This window comes from Perca flavescens, chromosome 5 (genome assembly GCF_004354835.1).
Source record: "Perca flavescens isolate YP-PL-M2 chromosome 5, PFLA_1.0, whole genome shotgun sequence".
Lineage (NCBI taxonomy): Eukaryota > Metazoa > Chordata > Actinopteri > Perciformes > Percidae > Perca > Perca flavescens.
Window position 1 is genome coordinate 20,602,603 of NC_041335.1, and position 19,535 is coordinate 20,622,137.

The window sequence follows — 19,535 nt, forward strand, 5'->3', positions numbered from 1 at the left end:
GTCTGTTTTTGTGAATCAAGGTGCAGGCTCGTGCTGTCTCACAAGCCCACAGTGTGAGCTCACAGGACATGCTTACTTAGCTGTGACAAACCGGTACTTGGTAACTTCATGACCCGAGGTGCTGATGCAGCAGAGGCGCAGTGGGGGCACAGATGTGAAATGGGTTAAATTAGGAAGAATTAATTGTAGGTGTGTTGTTGGCAACAGTCGTAGCCAATCAAATCAGCTAATTTTAGTTTGTTTAAAAGCGGCGTGTTCCCTGTCATGGCACACTGACAGATGCATAATGGAGAGAAGAATCCAGGCCAAGTTCACCCAAGAGGAAACCAATGTTTTGTTTTGGAGGTCACCACAACAAAAAAAGACAAAATGAAAGAACCAGTTTGTTGTGGTGTTGTTGATCTGAAAAAGCACAAAACAGGGCATACTATGAAGCCATTGACTGAGGTGTTGAGGATCATATGAACAACACAAATTAGCTTCTAAGCAAAATGTTCATCTGTATACCTTGGTGTTAAATTTAGGCTGCTGTTTGAAATAAAGCTCCAGTTTCATATATTTTCTGCTTGGCACCTCTTTTGTGGCAGCTCAATGTAACTTATAGCCCTCCTGTATGGTGATTTCATCACTCAGCAGCTCTGATAGCACATAAAAAATAACTGATGCCACTGTGTAGCGGAAATGCTTTTATAGGAAACAGATGTATTTCTCAGACATTGGGTGATTATGTAAAGTGCCAGTAAAGCAAAATATCTTCGCCATTCAGCACATCAGGAAAGAAGAATAGGGAAATGTAGGGTTTCTCTACAATCAAACACATTTTTGCCGTTTTTATTAATGTCACCATTTTACTCTTGACCACTGAGTGGATCCACCAGAGCAGTTGGTGTTAAATATTTTGCCAAAATGTATCGTGGAGTTATCTCTCCATCTCCCTCCTTCTTCTCTCTGTCTTGTTGAGTGCAGTGTGGGTGGAGCAGGGCAGTCAGTCGTTTTTAGTGTGATGACACAGGTGGCAGCTGCAACATTATCATCAGGCCAGACCAGATATCTGATGGGAAATCTATGTATTTATTTTTCTAATTTGCTCTTCATCCTTCATTTTTTAATTTCAGTTTTTCTCCCGCACCCCCACCTTTTAGATTTCCTGTATTGTTTCAGCTCTCCTGGGCTGTCACACAGAACAAGATGAGTAACTGGGAAAGCAGCTTATCAGCTGTGCCAACTGACGGGAGGGTAGTTGTGTGTGTGTGTGTGTGTGTGTGTGTGTGTGTGTGTGTGTGTGTGCTGCAGTATTAGCACATAATTGCATGGGGGTGTATGAATATTTGTAATCAGTCGGTGCGTGTGTGTGCGCTGCTGCGTCTGGGGGAGACTTTGACATACAGTACACAGACAGAGAAAAATATTTTTGGCTTCCATCAGCTTCATGCTTCATCAGTGCTCACCACTGTGTCACAAACCCCACTGCTATTTCACACACACACACACACACACACACACACACACACACATACACACATCATGTATATCTAGATGTACACATCTTTGGGAATACAGTCTTCCTGTTGTGTTCTTAACCCCCCCCCCTCCCAACAAAGCACAAATAGACTTTATATTTCACAATTACTGTTTTCCGTCAGATCGTTTATAGATTTTGATTCAGCTATTACACAAACTCCCGGGCAGTTCAGTGCTTGTGTTTTGTTTTTTACCTCCATAGTGTTTTAAAACGCTCTTCTGGCAGCGATAAAGGCAGTGATCACCAGTTACATGATTGGCCACCGCAGCGTGACGTTGGGTTGCGTTTCTCCAAAAGTTGAGTCGGTCTCAACTTTTTGCCGGAGGCCCGCTGCGTTTTTTTGAGTGTCCCCCAAAAAGTGCCTTGGAACGCATCGAAGCGACGCCGTCTCGAGCGTACGTTCTGCGCGTGCGCGAGACGTAATACAAAAAGTTAAAACCGGAAATGACAACGTGTCACGTGGGTCTGGCTTTTCCAGCTGATAGTAATGGCGGCTTGTTCGAAATACGATTGCGTATTTTATGAAAATAGTTCACTGAAACGTGTTTCATTTGAAGCGAGAAATAGGCCGTACAGTTGCTGAATCTGTCTTCATTTCAGATCGACAAAGGTCAGTTTAAAAGATTTTCGTCAGATTTTGAGAGGCCTTTGTCACTCATCCCGCTTGTTATTATTATTATCGCTGGGTTAGTGGAGGAGAAAATATTGGGATATACTTGTAAACATGCAGTGTTGAAAGAAATAAATGCATGACAAACTGGTTTAAAAAAACACATTCTTCAGTTTTATTATCTCAACCATTAATATTTATTAAACAAGTGTTCAATAACAATCTTAATTTGTTGAGGCATCCATATGAACTGCAGACATATTTAGCAGTAACCAACAACTGTTACAAAATTGCGGTCCTTGAAAATTTACTTATGCGGAATTGGAAAGATGAGAGTGCATTTTTGGATGGTGACAGTGAGTCTAAATAAAATAGCATGTTTAGATTTACACCACAGATAACAAATGGAGAGGCATGGAATAACCAGGGTTTAAAAGTTTAGAGAAGTTACAGAGGGCAATAAAATGTTCAGGTGTGCAAAAGTCAATGATAAATGGGCATGCAGCAGGCAATTTAGGGGTTACAGTGGAAGCCTTGGGCATAGAGTGGGACAGTACAGCTTTCTCGCCCCCGCAGCCTAGAGGGTGAGACTGGTGGAAGAAAGAGAAGCCAGCCAACAGTGGTAGCCTGATTAATGTGGAATAATCCCAGGTATACTGCCAGATCTCAGCTAAACAAGGAACGTCAAGCCAAGGGAATGTACACTGACAAGAGTCCAACTCTTGGTGTGGCCAGAGTTCCTTATTGTGAGGATAACCCTCCATAAACAATACTGTTTACACAATGTAAGGTTAAGATAGAAGTTGTAGCGTCAGTTTAGGGTATTAAGTGAACACTGGTGACATTCCTGAAATGTAATATGAGTGGATGGTTAGCACTGATGGAGCATGGAACATTAGTGATCTAGAGGAATGGTTGTATGCACGTTGTGAGCAGTAGTGACAGGAACATATTAGGCAGAGAGTAATGCTGAGCATAGATCACAGCTTCTTCAATAATTAGACAGCACCAGTGGGGACCATGTTGACACCTGGGGGAGCAGCCAGGTGCAGCAGTAATCAATCCAGTTACAGTTGAAGTGCACAAGGAGGGGTAGTTAGCTTGATGTGTTAGTGTGGAGCTCAAATCAGGTGGAGTTTTTGTTTGCAGCATACCCGGTAAAACATCCCTCTACTCATTAACTAAAGCACTAAACCTGCGCAGGGTCACGGGGGGCTGGATAGTCTCCCAGCACACATCGGGTTAGAGCAAGGTCAGTTACACCTGATCTGGGTGCCAGTATATCACGGGGCTAACACACGTTGACAGACAAACACATTCACACCTACAGGCCATGTAGAGTTTCCAATTTCCCTGACCTGCATGCCTTTGGATAGGAAAGCAGATTAGACAGAATTGGTATGGCAGAACTCTCCTGTTTTGCATTTTGCATCTCCTTAATTGTAAACGGTATAACAAATTGTATAACTAAACATAGATTAAGGATCCAAGAATGGATATGGGGATGTTCCTCCATTTTTGTTAATTGAATCAACTGTTGAGGCGAATATTGGATTGCAATACTAGGCAGTTTTATGTTCAGGGTGACACGGATACATAGATGTCTGAAGCTTAATGGGTAATTGTGTTTTGGATAATTAAGTTTTTATGACTTAAATTAGGCATTAAATCAGGCAGACAATCCCATTGAGCCAAAATGAGAAGCAGCACATGACAAGCATTTATATACACTTTAAAAACTGAAGTTGTGCTGTTGGTTAGCAAAGCTTGCATTAGTGTTATAAATTCAAAGATGTTGGCATACAGTACACATGGTGAACTTTCTGGTAAGGTCAGGATAAAGGTTACATTGTGACTGATATTATAGCAGGGTATCATTGGGAAATGAAGCCTCTTCTTTCTTTGTATACCAATGGGACACTTTAAAATTGATGTTGTTGACACATTAGTTGCTCCTAGAGTAGTTCATGTACCTCCCCGCCATGTAGCTTTCCACTGAAGTGACTCCAAAAGTTTCTCTTACTTACTACTTACTACTTCCATTCGACATCTACTCTAGCTTTCTAATTATCTGTCTCTTTCATCTTTCTAACTTTGGGTCTGGGCCGTCACCTTTCACACTCACTTTGTCCCCCGTTGTTTCCCTCATCCATCTGACTATCTATCCTTTGGCTGTCTTCTCCTTGTCTCTTCCTTTGTTGTTTTACCTCACTGTTACCTTTGTCACCCCCTCCATTTTATTTCTTTGACCCACCCTTCTCTCCTTGTTAGTTATTTGTCATTTCTCTCTCTCTTATCTCCCACTTTCTTTTACCTTTTTCTCCTCTCATTTCTTCTTTTTCTCCTCTGCTACTACCCTTCCTCTACTTTATTTAACTTCACTCTCTGCCTCCCATCTCTACCATCCTCTCTCATTTTATTCCCTCATCTTTACTTGTTTACTCACCTTTCTTTTTTCATCCCCCTCCACTTACTTGTGGTTCTGGGCAATGCTCACCAAGCATATTGGCACAGGCTGGTGGTCGATGAGTTTTGCCATGATTACACACACGCACACACAGACACATGCGTATGTTCGTGCACACACAGACCTGTTGGGGATGGTGGTTGATGAGCAATGCCAGACTCTCAGCAGCTATGCCCATCAGAGCTGCTCAAGAAAGCTCATTAGGCTTCCTGGCCACAGCATGGCACTGGCTTCGATACTTGTCAGTCTGCCTTTTTCACTCTGGGAGGAATTGGAAGTCCATGCAGGGGCCATACACTTTCCAACGTCGACAATCATAAGTAGCGCCTAGGAATCCCTGATCAGACCCAAGTTCAGCAACTCCAGTCTTCAGCGGTGATCACATTGGACGCCTCAAAACCGAGGTGAACTGCAATGCTACTCCCGCCTCCAGCAGCTGGGATCAAGGTCTGACTGAGACGTCAGTGAGAGGCATCCTGCTATTGCTAGGCAACATGTAATTAGCTGTCAATCAGTTGCGTGCCTGCATGACACACACAGTAACTATCAACAGCAGTCAAAAAAACTAATCAAACAAATCTAAAATGTTGCCGAAACTCCAAATGCCCCACTAGTGTTCCTTTATGCTGTCTTTGATGGTATCAAGTACCTCCAGGTGGTCAGCAACAAGAGCTACTTGGCTTTTCTCCTTTATTTTGTTGTTGACAGTTAAGTTGGCTAAAATCATTGTTGGCTCAATTCTTCTTGTCCATCAGTGTCTTGGTCAATAATGTTGGCATCAATATTTCTAGTTGCTTTGAAAGGAACAATGGTGACTGGCTGCTCTAAAAGTCACAAAAAATCATTCAGAGGACGTTGTGGACTAATTTTCATTATGATTATACACTATTTGCCACACCGGTCCGCCTGTCCCCTGGTGCTTAGCAGAGAACAGGGCTGCACTGTGTGTATTAAGTGCTTTAAATCGGAATTCTTTGGACCGGACAAGAAAGAAAAATTATATTTTTGTGCACCAACATCAAAACATCAGTTTCTTATGAGAACAAAGCTATTGTGAGATCTGGAATATCACAGAGGCATCAAGTTAGCTGCAATGGTTAATGTGCCCCTTAAGTACCTACAGTAACCTTTACCAGCTCAAGTAGCGTCTTCATGCCACTCCCAAGTGTGTGTTTAAACATGTGGGAGTGCATGTGATGTAAACATGTGGGAGTGCATGTGATGTAAACATGTGGGAGTGCATGTGATGGTTTATGTGCTTCATGTATGGTTATAAGATTTGCAACTTTTCCCCCAGGCTATTGCTGTAAATAAGTTTGTTTTCTTTTCCGAATTTCTTTGTTGTGAAATCGGCAGGAGATTACTCAGTCAAAATACATTGTAATGTATTCAGGCCTTCAGCCACATTGATATGCAGTGAAGATGCCCTGTCTGAGGTATTGTAAGTCTAAATATTTATCGTGTTACAAACACACCCACACAGCCCTGTTTGTACTTGTGGGTTGCAGTAGGTTACTGTGTTTGGCTGCAATTGCTTAATATAACATCAGCCTAATGTCGATAATTTTGCAGTAGTGCAGTGACAGGATTGAAGATTGGGAGCCGATTAGCTGTGCAGTGCATCACATTAGTGTCCTGCCTCTGTGTGTGCCTTCAGCAGAAAGGTCCTGGAAGTGACATCCAGCCAGCTGGTTGGCAGTTTGCTGCAGTGTGGGCTGGATTGACAGCTGGAGCGACGTAAGCTCAACTTTGGTCCTCTCCATCTCTCTTCATCATCTCAGCTCTAACCCCTACCCAACCATCACCACACTCTCACTCCCCTCCCTCCCCCTCTTTCTCTCTCTCACTCGCTCTCTCTCTCTGTATGGTCTCCAGACTGCAGTAGCGTACCATCAATTCTCCAGCTGTCAGGGTCTATTCAGCCCTTCTTGCCACTGGCATTCTTAAGCACCAAGTTACATAACGAAGAAAGAGTGAATAAGGGACAAAAGGAAGGACAGAGTGGTGGAGAAGGTGAAAGATGAGAAAAGAAAGGAGGTCAAGAGTGTGTGTGTGTGTGTGTGTGGGGGAGAAAAGAGAAGGAAAGAACACTGAGACAGACGGAGAAAGGGAGCAGACTTGGTGGCTCTGTATGCTTGCTGGACTTCCTGGACAACACATTCAGCACATTTTGTAGAGGGTCCTGATTAGGCTGTCGGAGATCAACCTGTCTTCACTGTTAATATAGGTAACCTCCAAAGTTCAAATGCCCCCACAGTTAAAAGCATTTATCCTGTTAGCATTCAGTGAAAGGAAAAATAATACTGAATTACAAGGACTAAGCACACATCGGCAAACAGTCTAAGCCTATTAAATGTACATTAAAACTAAGCCAATGTCCATTTTAACAACCAGACCGTCCCCATATTTTGCAATTATTTAATAAATCTATGCAGTTCCTTCTTTTGTCTCATCCTTGTTTCTGTGTCCTTTTCTGCACTTCCTGCCCACTCTAGTAATTCCCTGTATTAAGTCTGACCCCTAACGTTATTTACTTGTTTTGTCCTGTCCTCTCCTGTTCTTACTTTGACATCAGTAATCCTGATCTGTTGCAGATTTACTGTGAGTGTATTTCCTGAATTTGAATGTCCCTTCTAGATAATACAATATAAGTTAAATTTCACATAAAAATCAGAGAGACGGGTGAGGTGGAGAGTGAGACAGTGGTTCGAAAATTGGGAAAGCTGTACAGGGAAATAGTGAGGAGAGGCAGGTAATAGACAGGGAGATAAAGATGGAAGACTACAACAAAGTCAAGATGGAGAGACGGAGGGGAAAGCAAGGATGCTGCTACGGGCTGTACAAGAGACTCGCTTCCTATGGGGGTTGTGTATTGATGAAAACCTTCAAGTTCAAAGTAAAGGTATGCTATGGCCTTCAGGCACCAGACTCAGGCTGTAGTTTCACCCCTTGTTTGATTGTTTATTGCAGGTTTATCACAAAGTGCCTTCAGTTGATGCGGGAGACTGCTTTACAAACCTTGTCTGTGAATATTCAATGATACTGCCCAGGCAAGAGCTAAGGAAATGATAGTTTTTAAATTTACTGTACAGCACTTGTAGCGCTTCAGAACTTTTTTTAGTTTTAAGGCTTCTTCAAATGATCTTGACAGTCTACTGCCTCAGAACTTAAAAAGACATTTTTGTCTTTGGAGTCTGGGTCCTGGGTTTTTGCACCTTACCAACAAATATGAATGAGACGGTCTGTTAAGATAAAGGTAGACAGGAAGAGGTGGGATGGTTTGGGCTCAAACACCACAGTTGGAAAATGTATTTGATTATAGTCTAAATAGGATTTTAGAGAACCATCTGTGTGGGTGTACTGCACTGTTATTGTATCGGAACTGAACACCCCGGTGTTTCACACTTTCAAAGAACCACAGGATTACTTTGTTCACAGAGTATGTGGGTGTCAAAGAATATAAAGAATTCACATTTACAAACTTTTACCTTTCTAATGTCACTGTGAAGAGTTGGAAACTTGGGGTCAAATGCATTTTAGCCCCATGGCCTTTATTAAAATTATGGATACTAAGCCATGGTGTGTGACTGATTGCAGTTACAGTAGGAGTACTCTGCTTACATTGGGCCTGTGTTACACCTTGCTACAGTCTGTTCTGTTCTCTATAATTAGTTTCTTTTAGAGGAAGAAAAGTGGGGAAATAAATCTGCCACCCTCTCTCTTTTCCTAGAATAAAAATTACTAAGACAGGCAATAGCAAATGTTGGATAGGGATGTTTTAGGGTTTTAAGGAGCTCTTTTATGCAAACTTGGCCATTACCACATTGCTGTGTTCTTCACTGCTCAATAAAAACTAAGGTTGCAGGAGAGGGTCCCCTTAAATCACTCTGATTTACCTAGGCCTACGGTCTACGTGTGTGTGCGTGTGTGTGCGTGTGTGTGCGTGTGTGTGCGCGTGTGTGTGTATTTTTAGGACTGTGTGTGTAAAAGAGACTCCAGAGTGTTTGCACACACACAGGCCGTTATGTCACAGAAGAGGAGGCAGCCTGCTTGCCGCAGAGCGTGTACTTGAGAAAGGACACCTGAGTTTGTAAATCAGACCTACTCTCTTTCGCTCTGCGTCTGTTCTATTGTTGTTTTCATTTTTCTTTATCTTTGTATCTTTGTGTTTAATCACCTTCTCACCAGTTTCTCATTCTTTTTCTCCTATCTTCTCACTTTTTATTTATTTGTTAAGTCCTATCTTTCATTGTGCTTGACCTCTTTTCTTTCTCTTGTCTGTCTGCCCTTATTATGCACTTGCACATACGCCGCCCCAGCTTTATCCCAGTTTTTAGTTGTTTGATTCATTGTATTTGATTCTTTTTTTCTTTCTTCCTTTTTTCTTTCTTCCAAACTTGAATCAGCAATGCCCCTTTGATACAGAGCATATGTTTCTACAACCAACTCTTTGTACTGTGCCTGGTAATTACTTCTTTCAAAGTTGTCTGCCAATTTGTATCTAACTGTTGTCACCTTACCTTTTGTTGTTTTCTCAAATGTCTGAGGGTGGAAAAACACCACAGAATGCTTCATAAGACTAGAGATTTAGCCCTGATTAAACCGTGTCACATAAACCTACACCACCATAGTGGATATTCAACACTGTGGCAATACCCTTATGTTTTTTCACAGCATCCCTATGTAGGAAATTTGGCTGGAATGGAAATTCTCACTCTTCCTAATTAGATCAAGCAATCTGCAAGAAGTCATGTAGTGTTTATCCACCCATTAGAGCCTATTAGAAAGCAGAGACGCACTCCCCGAGCTCTTTAAGTAAGCTGTATGAACAACGACACACTGTTTGATGTTTTGGCAGAGCTCTGTGGTGTGATTTTATTTATTTTTTATTTTTGGGACATGAAAGGACATAGAGACTTAAGTTTTAAAGATTGTTTGACTGTTAAAGCCATATCAATGATCAAATGAGCATGTCAGGAACTGTTTCTGTGTACCGTAGGTTGGGAAATACAAGGCTCAGCGACACGCAGCATGGACAGATTAAGATTTTAACAAATGTAACGGCCTTTCTAGTCAGTATTTGAACTGGTTTACAAGATTGTGTAAGCCATTAAAGATAAAGAAAAGAAATTCCCTCTACTTTATCTTTAAAGTAAGATGATAAAAGAAAATATTTGTATTTCCTGATCAAGAATATCAGTATCAATAACAAATTCAGCAAAGCAAGGCTGAACCTGTTCACTTGTTTGTTTTTTTCTACTGTTTTCGGGACCTTGTTTACTTATCATATTTACCCTAGTCCGTACTCAATACGCAGACTAAATTTAAGCCCAGCACAGTCACAGCTAAATCCTCATAGAATCTTTTTCATACTTTCATACAAATGAGAAAAAAGTTAGAAATAGCACAGTAAGATATTAAAAGTCTGGTGGTGTCCAGGGGCTGGCTGGAAACCTTCACAACTGACAGCATTTTCCAACTGCATAGTATAATTAGTACTTCTCTCTTTATACTGCATGAAAATGACATACTTTATAGTTGTGTTGATGACTGTCAGCCATCGACGATGGACAATGCCATAACCCATCGGCCCAACCCAACCGTCTCACTCCCTCTTCCTCTCCTTGCAGTTCTCGCACACATAGAACTGAGCATCCAGTAACTACTTTTTTGCTTATGTTATTTTATTTGTTATTTTATTTTTTGCTATGATGGCAAATTTGCTGTTTTTGCAACTTCTGCGTAGAGAATTGTGACGTTTATTGCAACTTCATCAGCATCTACTGTTGTATGGTGCGTTCCAGTTGATATGGGAAGTTGGAATTTCTGAGTTCCCAGCCATAAATGTCAACTGGAACGCCCCCTGGAGTCAGATTTCCCACCAACCCCGACATCACTATCCTACATGGCTGCAACGCATATCGGTATGTAGGCAAGTGAAATAATTTTGAATAGAGTAGGTAACCTGCATTTAGGTTCTATTGAGTTCTATTGACGGATCAGCAGTTAAGTATCTCTAGTACAAATCAACTACTCCTAATTTCAGGGTTTTGTTTTATCTTTAAGTGCTTTTGACACTTTATGCATCACAGCTAACATTTCTGTGTCCAATGAGCATCATTGGTAACACACACAGAGCTTCTTTTTATGATCACCCCACTTTCTCTCTCCCTTCCCCTCTTTAATTTGATTTCATGTTGAAAGTATTGTGAATTTCATTGGATTAGCATTGCCACTGTTATACTGTACTTACTCAGTAAGCTGTGTTCTGGCTAATTATATTTCTACCTCTCACACCAAATTTATGTCGACCGCCTCGACACAGTAATTAAATTTACTTTTATGTTTAACTTTTAACGTTAATTTGCATGCACAAACACATGATCACATTCACACACATAAAGGCACATGGGGGTCTAAACAAATGCATGCCGACACCCATGTTGCATACAGTATGTGCACATATACAATAACATAGACACATGCTCATACATAAGCGCAGCACAAGAAACCACACAGCCATCGGTGTCGGCAAATATCAACTCAGCTTACCTTCCCATGAGGTTCAGTGTCAGATGAGATTGTGCTACTTTAGTGATCATTGCACATTTGGTCCCGGTGTGATTTTGGATTTGTGTGTGTGTATGAGAGAGCGAGAGAGAGAGAGAGAAGGGGGACAGTGATGAGATATGTTGCATAAGGGGTGCAGTGGAGTGTGAAAGAGAACAGGTGGCTCCCGTTTCTGCCATCAAGCTGCCATCTTCCCCATTGTGTGTGTGTGTGTGTGTGTGTGTGTGTGTGAGTGTGAGAGGGAGAGGGAGAGAGTGAGATCCCATTGCTTTGTGAGTGGGGATTTGTGCATAGTACCTTGAGTGCACATCTCCGTACATGCATGCTACGTCGTCCTGTTTCCGTATGGGTGTGTGTTTCTTTGCATGTGTGTGTCTGTTCTTTAGTGAGCAGGGTTCCGGTTGGTTTAGAAACAATTAGAACAAGCTGCAGGAGCCCAGCGAGATTGTTCTCCAAATGTCACCCAATTAACAATCTATACTGAACACTCAACGGTGCTCTCTCTCTCATGCTGCCTGTCTTCCTGTTTGTCTGTTTTTCTCTCTCTCTCTCTCTCTCTCTCTCTCTCTCTCTCTCTCTCTCTCTCTCTCTCTCTCTCTCTCTTCCCCTTGTTTAGTGAACAACTCCACATCACACACTCACTCAGAAAGCAGAGTAAACGGTAAAGTCTCTTTAACGTGTTTTTTTTTTTTCTTCTGTCTTCCTCTCTCTCAGACCAGTCATCCAGGCCGGTGGTCAGGACTAGGCAGCAGCAGCAGCCTGGCTTCAAGGGACCGAAGGGTAGTGCGGGGCCTGGGGGCAGCACTCGGAGGGGACCTCTGTAACCAGCACCTCCCCCACCACTATCCACCTCTGCACGGCCGCCCTCTTGCTTCTGAACGACACACTGCCAGGGAGGAGCGCTACTGCCAGGGGGTCTTGGCACAGTCCACAGCCCGTAGCCCTGCTCCAAATCTGGCTTCAGGCTCCTCCAACTTGTCCTGTGCCACTTCTGCAGTGTCAGGCCAAGCCTCACTTACCACTCCAGCCCAGCTTCAAGTTTCACAGCCGGGCCTTAGTCCAAGTCAATGCCCAGGCTCTGGTTCAGCGGCAGCAAATTACACCGCAATTCCATCCCTGTCCTCCCGGCAGCCAGAGGGGGTGTCCTCCTCTTCTGAGTCCTTAACTCCAGGAGGAGGAGGAGGTGGAATGAGTCTGTCAGTTGGGGCAAGGAGAGGAGGAGGAGAGCACCCTACCCCATGCCATATCCCTCGAGCAGTCGGGGCCAGCGCCTCCTCAAGTCTCCACAGTCTTGCGAGCAGAGGGAGTCCCTCCCCAAGTATCTCATCGTCCATCCAAGCCTCACCTCCCCCTCCTCCTTTTCCAGCCTCCTCTTCCTCCTCCTCCTCCTCCTCCTCCTCCTCCACATTTACAGGTCGTTTAGGACAACCACCTCGAGGCCCTCTGTCTCTGCATAGCTACAGTCGTAAAAATGTCTTCCTTCAACATTCCCTACAGACTGCCGAACTGCAAGCTCTGACGCAGAGAGACAGTTGAGGGCACACAAACATTTACACCATTCATATTGACTTGAGCGACTCTATGTGTGACCTCCTAGAAAAACTGCTGCTCCTTCGGTTCAAGTTGCTTGTGATCCACTGTCCCAATTCCCCCTGAATTATTAACCACACGCGCTAACAATCACCCTTGTCCCTCTTTACAATCCAGACCAACCCTTTGCTGACATTTTGTTCCAAGATTTGCTCGCCTAAACACACTCATATGCAAGGTCACACACATATCAGGCTGTGAGTATGAAAAAGGCACTCACCCGTCTATCAGAACTCCGACGTTTTGTCATGCTGACAGTTAGATGTGCTTACGCCCACAGACACACAAAGTGCATAGAGACACAACCTGATATCCATGCACACATACACAGATCTAGTCACACACGCTTAGATACGCACTCTCACACAGAGACATCATCTGTGATATCTCAGCCTCACAATCTGTACAAATAACAGGGCGTTAACCTAAACACAGTGAGGAGATATGTATTTATGTTGTTAAAGATTTTTTATCTATGTTATTTGACCATTTTTAAAAGTTAAACCATGTGCTGCTTAATGAACTATGGGACTGACCATAATCTGAGCTGGTAAGGATATATTCTCACATTGCCAAATTCTACATCAGATCAACTCCTCGTTCCTTGAGGTCCGCTGACAGAAGTCCAGATGAAAAGACAAATGTTTAAATGAACATCCACATCCAGGACCCTTTTACTGCATGCTTTTTAAAATTTAAAGAGAATACAGGTGAGCATTTTGTACTGCAACAAAAGCGGGATCTGGGTGACTTTCAAAGTCTTTTAATAACGTTTCCGTATCAACTCTCACCTCAGTGTTTCAAGAAGAGAATTAAACATGCCAAAACCTCTAAGACATGAGCCTGTTGAGTGTTTTTAAAAAAAAGTTAATAATATAAGTACTTTTGTCTTAATACTGGACCACTGTTTTATAGAAATACAATGTTGCAATATTAGCCACATTATATACAAGAGTCTCATGTGTATCATGCAATGTTAGATTAGTACAGTACAGAAATGAAGAGTTTCATTCTAAAATTAGATATCTGCCATTTGAATAATTTGGCAATTATAATGACAAAATTACACTTAAGTAACTAGCTCTACTAAACCCTCAGCTAAAAAAGACAATAAAATAGTGTAGAACAAGATTTAAGATTTGGCACAACCAGCATTATGTATTTTTTTCCAAAATGGAAAAAAAAAAGTATAAGGTTTTGGAATGAAGCCCTTCAAATCTTCTTTAGAGCTGGGTATTGAACAGGGATACCTACTAGTGCTTTGCTAAATGACAAAATCAATATCCATTTTAAGGATTCAAAAGGAAACATGTTTAAAATAATGGCATTCCAGTTAGCTAACACATGTTTCTATGACAGTTTTACTGAGGCATCAATTGAGTAAAGTCTGATTCTGTCTAGGGAAGCATGTCATAGAACAAATACTGTACAGAAAGTTGTTTACTTGATCAAATAATGAAAAGAAAGAAACAGAAAATATTTTCTATTTGGAAAAGCATTAGCACTGAGTTTTGCACTGATACCCAGTCCTTGTAGGCTAGCCTTCTTTTATCCCTATAATCTCCGATGTGTCGTAATCTTTTGAAAAACGGACCGAATAAGATGACATTTGGTATAATAAGACTAGCAATTCTGTTGTTTTTGGACAGTGGGACTCATACCTTTTGAGATTTACATATATTGTAACTGCCATGATCTGCTGAGTTGTATAACTTTTTTCACACTTTTGGGACAAAACTTGGTAACAATTTGATAAGTGAGAAAAACCCCCCACCTTTTTTTGATCTGTGAACAACTAGACTGCTGAACAATCGCTTCAATCTGAACTGTTGACTGTATTTACCCAGTTGAACTGAACAGACTGTGGAACAGCCCTTTTTCCCACATAGGCTTAGGGGTAAACATAATGTCAACCATGAGGTGGGAGCCTGTGCTGCTGTTAAGTACAGGCCCGAAGTTCAACACTCCCAGCATCTACAGAAAATGTTAGATTTTGGAGAAGTTGTTGACCTTGTTTGTCTCTAAACAGCACCTGGCTGGGGGGGGGGGGTAAATGCACAACTCATGAGGCAAGGACCTGGTAGAGGTGAAAAATAGACTGAAGGTAGACAGTTCTGATCCCACTGGTGGAAACTACGATTCTCCCTCCGGTCTGCTTTACTTGCACACTATTTCCTCTTTCTTGTCGTCCTTTTTTTTTTTTCCTCTAATCTTTTCCCGTTTCTTATCTTTCTGTCCTTATTTCTTTCTTCACCCTTTTTCTGCTTTTTTCCACCTATCCACTACTTATTCCCAATCTCTCCCTATACCTTTCCCTACCTCTATTGCCCAGGAGCCCACTCTACTGCATGCAAACTCAGTAGCTCTTTTTGTTTCTGTCCTCTGTTTCAATCAGTTATCTTCCTTCCCCCACTATCATGTCCCAGGTCTCTCCTTCCTTCCGTCTCTCTCCCCCTGCTTAGCGTACTTACCCAGAGCTTGTATTGTTCATACAGTGTATCTATAACCGACTCTGTTGCAGTGGCTCCCAGTCCTGGGCATTGGGGCCTGATTTTCATTCCAGCCTTCTAATCAGGGAGTCATTTTACACCTGGTGAATGCAATTAACTACCTAGTAGACGGCCAGCGCTGATGTGGCTCCAGAGGATCTGGACTGAGAACCGCAGCTGTAATATGAACTAAACATTCCCTGCTTGGTTTGTTTACATGTGAAGGGTGACAATGCTGTGTCGTTGGCTGACCTCTTAAGTAATACTATTTACATCCCTTGTCAATGCATGCATCATACTATGTGAAATGTCATAAGGGAGTTGTTGGCTCTGTTTGCACTGCCTACTCAGATTTGAATTTGGCAACTGTTTAAAATTGGGGAAACCACAGAGATAGGTTGCTGGTTATGAGACATATCACGAAAGGAGAAAAGCCACATCTGAGATGGCAGTTCAACTGTGTCACTGGTGTCTTATAGAGACGTTTATGCCTGTGTAATTGTAAGAATGAACTGATGCTGAATTTCACTGCTGGGAAACAAGGGTCTGCAATCATGAAGTGGGCACACCTCACAAACCTCAATTATTCATTTAACTTGGCAGCATGTTGTGCATTTAAGACACTACATTTTATTTGTTGGGAAGTTATTTAATGTTTTCTGCCTTATTTATATTTATTGCTATAGAATCAGTTTCCTAAAAGCATATTGGCACTAACAAATTAAGAAAGTGGTCATCAAATGATGTTAATATAATTTTAATGAATCACATATATACTGTCCTAGCTTTTGAATGTGCTTACTCTAATTATTATTTTCTTTACAAATTGCTGTAATAATGAAATTGAGCTGTATAATTGTACATACATTATTATAACTGTTGATGTTCACTGTTCATGAACACAAACATTTTGTGCTCATGTAAATGGCACTTTAGGGTTTAGGGTTCACATACATTGTTTGTTGGCACATAACAGATTAAAACAAAAAAGGAAATTTGTTTTGTTGACAAATGTCAAATGCCGCTGGAGGTCTGAGCTATTACCAAAGCGTTTCAGGCTCTAGTTACAAATCAGAAAACAAATCTGACAAACTTAATAAATTCAGAGTTAAACTTAGGCCCCATGATACATTTTTCATGTAAAGGCCAGGTGACTCACTCATAGGTATACTGGGTCGCTGATTTTACTTTTCCCCTCTTTGAAATCCAGTTTTTCCACTATGACTATTTCTGCTTGAGGTGACTTTGAAAGACATGATTTTGCAATCTTTTGCCTAACTGTGCCAGAAAAGTGGATAGTGATCTATTTAAGCTGCTTTTTCAGTTCAGGATGAAGTGTGTGTCTAAGTAACTGTTGGGTAGACTCACACTGTGAGCCTTTGACTTATAGCCCATAAATTTATTAGGGATAATCCATCCATACCGTACATGGAGGACAACGAAAAACTTTCTTCATAGAGTCATTTTTCACTTTACATGGTCCTTCTGAACAGTGTTGAAATCGTGCAGTGTGTGTTTACCCAAAGTATTTCTCTTAAGTTTTTGCCCAACATAGTTTTTTTTTTGTCACTCAGTTTGTTCACATGAGATTTATTTTATCAAAAGATTTTTGCCCACTGTCTCCTTATTGTTAATATTTAATACAAATAAAATTTATGAAAACATTTATGATTGTGATTTGATTATTGAGTGTCCATCACTAATGCCAGGCTTTTTGGACGCATTGAAGCAATGAGAATGAATCATGGATTCTGCCACCACCAAAAAAGAGCAGTGGAATATTAAAGCAGTGAATCTATGGGACTGAGGCTCCATCTCTCACGCTGTGTAGATTTCACAAATCTCTGAATAAAAGAATGAATAAAATCAAAGAGTGAAAGTAGAACATACAACAATGCAACGTATAAAGAACCTTAGGAGCCATCAATCTAAAAGCGTGGACTGAGAAAAACTTTACCAGCTGTAACATTTGAGTGGACTTTAAAAGGTTGTGCACGGCAGCGGGTGCAGACAGATGTAATTTTACCTCATTTGACATTAGCCTCCAACCTATTTGAGTGAGTTTTCATTTGGCAGTGACCATAAAGTATAGAAGTGTTTAGAAAATCAATTACATTAGAATGAGTTTGCGTGCATGCATGTGTGTGTGGGGTGTAGGCGTTGACTGTTTACCCCTTAGGGAGGACCTGTGCATGCTTCTCATTTCTGGACTCACTCAATTACCGTTGGTGAGGTTGTGACTGGCTGACTAGCACAAACACACTGGGTTAGAAGACAGCAGTTTTGAGACTATGCTGCTGTAATTTATATGACAAGGTCAGTACATTAGTAAACACACTGCTGATTAACAGCTTTGAAGTCCATAGATCAAGAAACAGATAGCATGTGTAGTTTTGCTGTCGATGAAGAATCCACAGTTGGCTGTAAGTTAGTTGGTGTTTGATATGTAGTCCAAAATGTCTAGCGCAAAAACAATTCCTTCATTTGTTGAGCAGCAGAAAATGAGTATTATTGATAACTGTTTAAGTCATGTAGCAAGAAAAAATGGCACACATGCCAGTTCCAGCCTGTCAAATCCTAGGATTTTTGGCTTTTTGTTATTTTATGTCATTGCACATTCAATAGGCCTATTTGGGTTTTTGGATTGATGCTCAGACAAAACACACAACTTCAAGGCATCACTTTGTATTCTGGTAAATCATGATAGGTATTAGCTGGCGCATGAAAACTCCTCTTTTTGATGTTATGCCGCAGGAGAAACTGAGGTGGCAGGATGCTGGTACCACCGTAATTTACTAAATGAACATTGAAGTCTTGAAGAAGACTTGAATCTAGTGAGACCATCAGCTCATTATGAAAAGGTTTACTGAGGTAATAAATCAAGTGGTAAGTAGGGTCATTTCCACATAGATATATTCTATGGAATCAGACTTCTTTTTGCAAACAGTAAAGTCAACCCTGCTGCAAATTAGACAGAATGCAGGTTTAAGGCACTTCAGTACAATACAAAAAATAAGCTGCGTAATGGTCGCGCGTTGCAACTGCTCCTATTCAAAGCCCGCCTACTTTGGCTTATTCAAAACAAGCAGCGAAATTGCACTTCTTTGCCCTTTTTTTCATCGACAGGTCTCCCTAGTGGTGGAACAGGCATTAAAGTATTCACCATAGACTGTATTGACAGTGGATTAGGGGCGTTTCTATATCCATTTATAGCAAAATGTGGGCGTGGAAATCGGACGTGCACATGCGTAGCTGACCTGAAGTAACGTTAAATGCATTAGCATCTGGCTTGTTCCCAGGTGGGATTTGGCATCTCGTGATTACTAGCTAACTTCATCTTCTTGCCACAAACGTCAGGAGTCTGGGAACAACTTTGAAAGGAAGCTAACGTAATCGCACTTTTACCTTCAGACTAACTGAACCATATACATTTAGCAGCGTGATTCAAATGAAGCAACAGGTGACGTTAGAGTTAGTACTTTTCTAGCTACCATATTTTGTGAAGCTAACTTTACTTCGCCACGCCAGCAACAACATCATAAGGTGCATTTAAGGAAAGTATGTGAAATCCAACTGCAGCTAGCATCTGTTTGGAGGCCTAACGTACCATTACTTCAAAATTGGACCTGTAACGTCACCCGGGTAGAAAAAGAGGACTATATGGACAGGATTGAGTTGAGTTGGACACCTAGCCTAAATACAAGCGGAGTCTTCTGTGCTAAAGATCCTCAAGTCCGGCGGGAAACTGGGCACTTTGCCACCATGAAAGACCCTACCATACCATACCGGTAAGTGAGGCAAGCACAGCCCTGCCTTTCACTAAACTTTCTTTGTGGCTTTCTTGAAGGCTAAATGGCCTCCTTGGATGTCAGTATGAATATAACGTAATTTTGCAACGGTTTGTGGTTATATTGCTCGAAATGGGTACAGTGTTTGCCTGAATGTAGCTAGCTGTTTCTAATTATTAGCCTATAGTTGGGGCTACAGACGTTTACTGAAGTTTGTACGGTAGCTGTCCACAAAGCAGACACTCTGTGCCGTGGACAGGGTCTGTGTCAGACGGAACATTTTTCCCATTTTAGATAGTTTGACTTGTGTTGAAGATAAAAAAGTTAAAAACATGCTTATGTTTGGTACAATATACTTTTTAGGTAAAAACATGTGACTTAAAAATGTAAACCGTGTGACCGAGTGAAGGAATGTTTCAATACTGATGAAGCCTAATCAGCATTTGTCTGGCTCACACCTTCTCAAGCTTCTAAAGAATTGATTAAGTCATTGCTGTTA

The 19,535-nt window shown here is 41.5% G+C and overlaps 1 protein-coding gene across 3 annotated transcripts in view; it reads left to right on the forward strand.

The window, feature by feature from the left end:
- The window catches only part of ccser1 (coiled-coil serine-rich protein 1), a 126,166-nt gene extending 112,140 nt beyond the window's left edge, over window positions 1-14,026 (forward strand). For 2 of the 3 annotated variants that reach the window (XM_028579254.1, XM_028579255.1), the window contains exon 11: window positions 11,884-14,026. In XM_028579254.1, coding sequence (XP_028435055.1) covers window positions 11,884-12,705 — 822 coding nt within the window. In that variant the 3' untranslated portion in view covers window positions 12,706-14,026. The remainder of the gene's footprint in view (window positions 1-11,883) is intronic. The other variant, XM_028579256.1, reaches the window with a different exon arrangement.
- The last annotated feature ends 5,509 nt before the right edge of the window (window positions 14,027-19,535 follow it).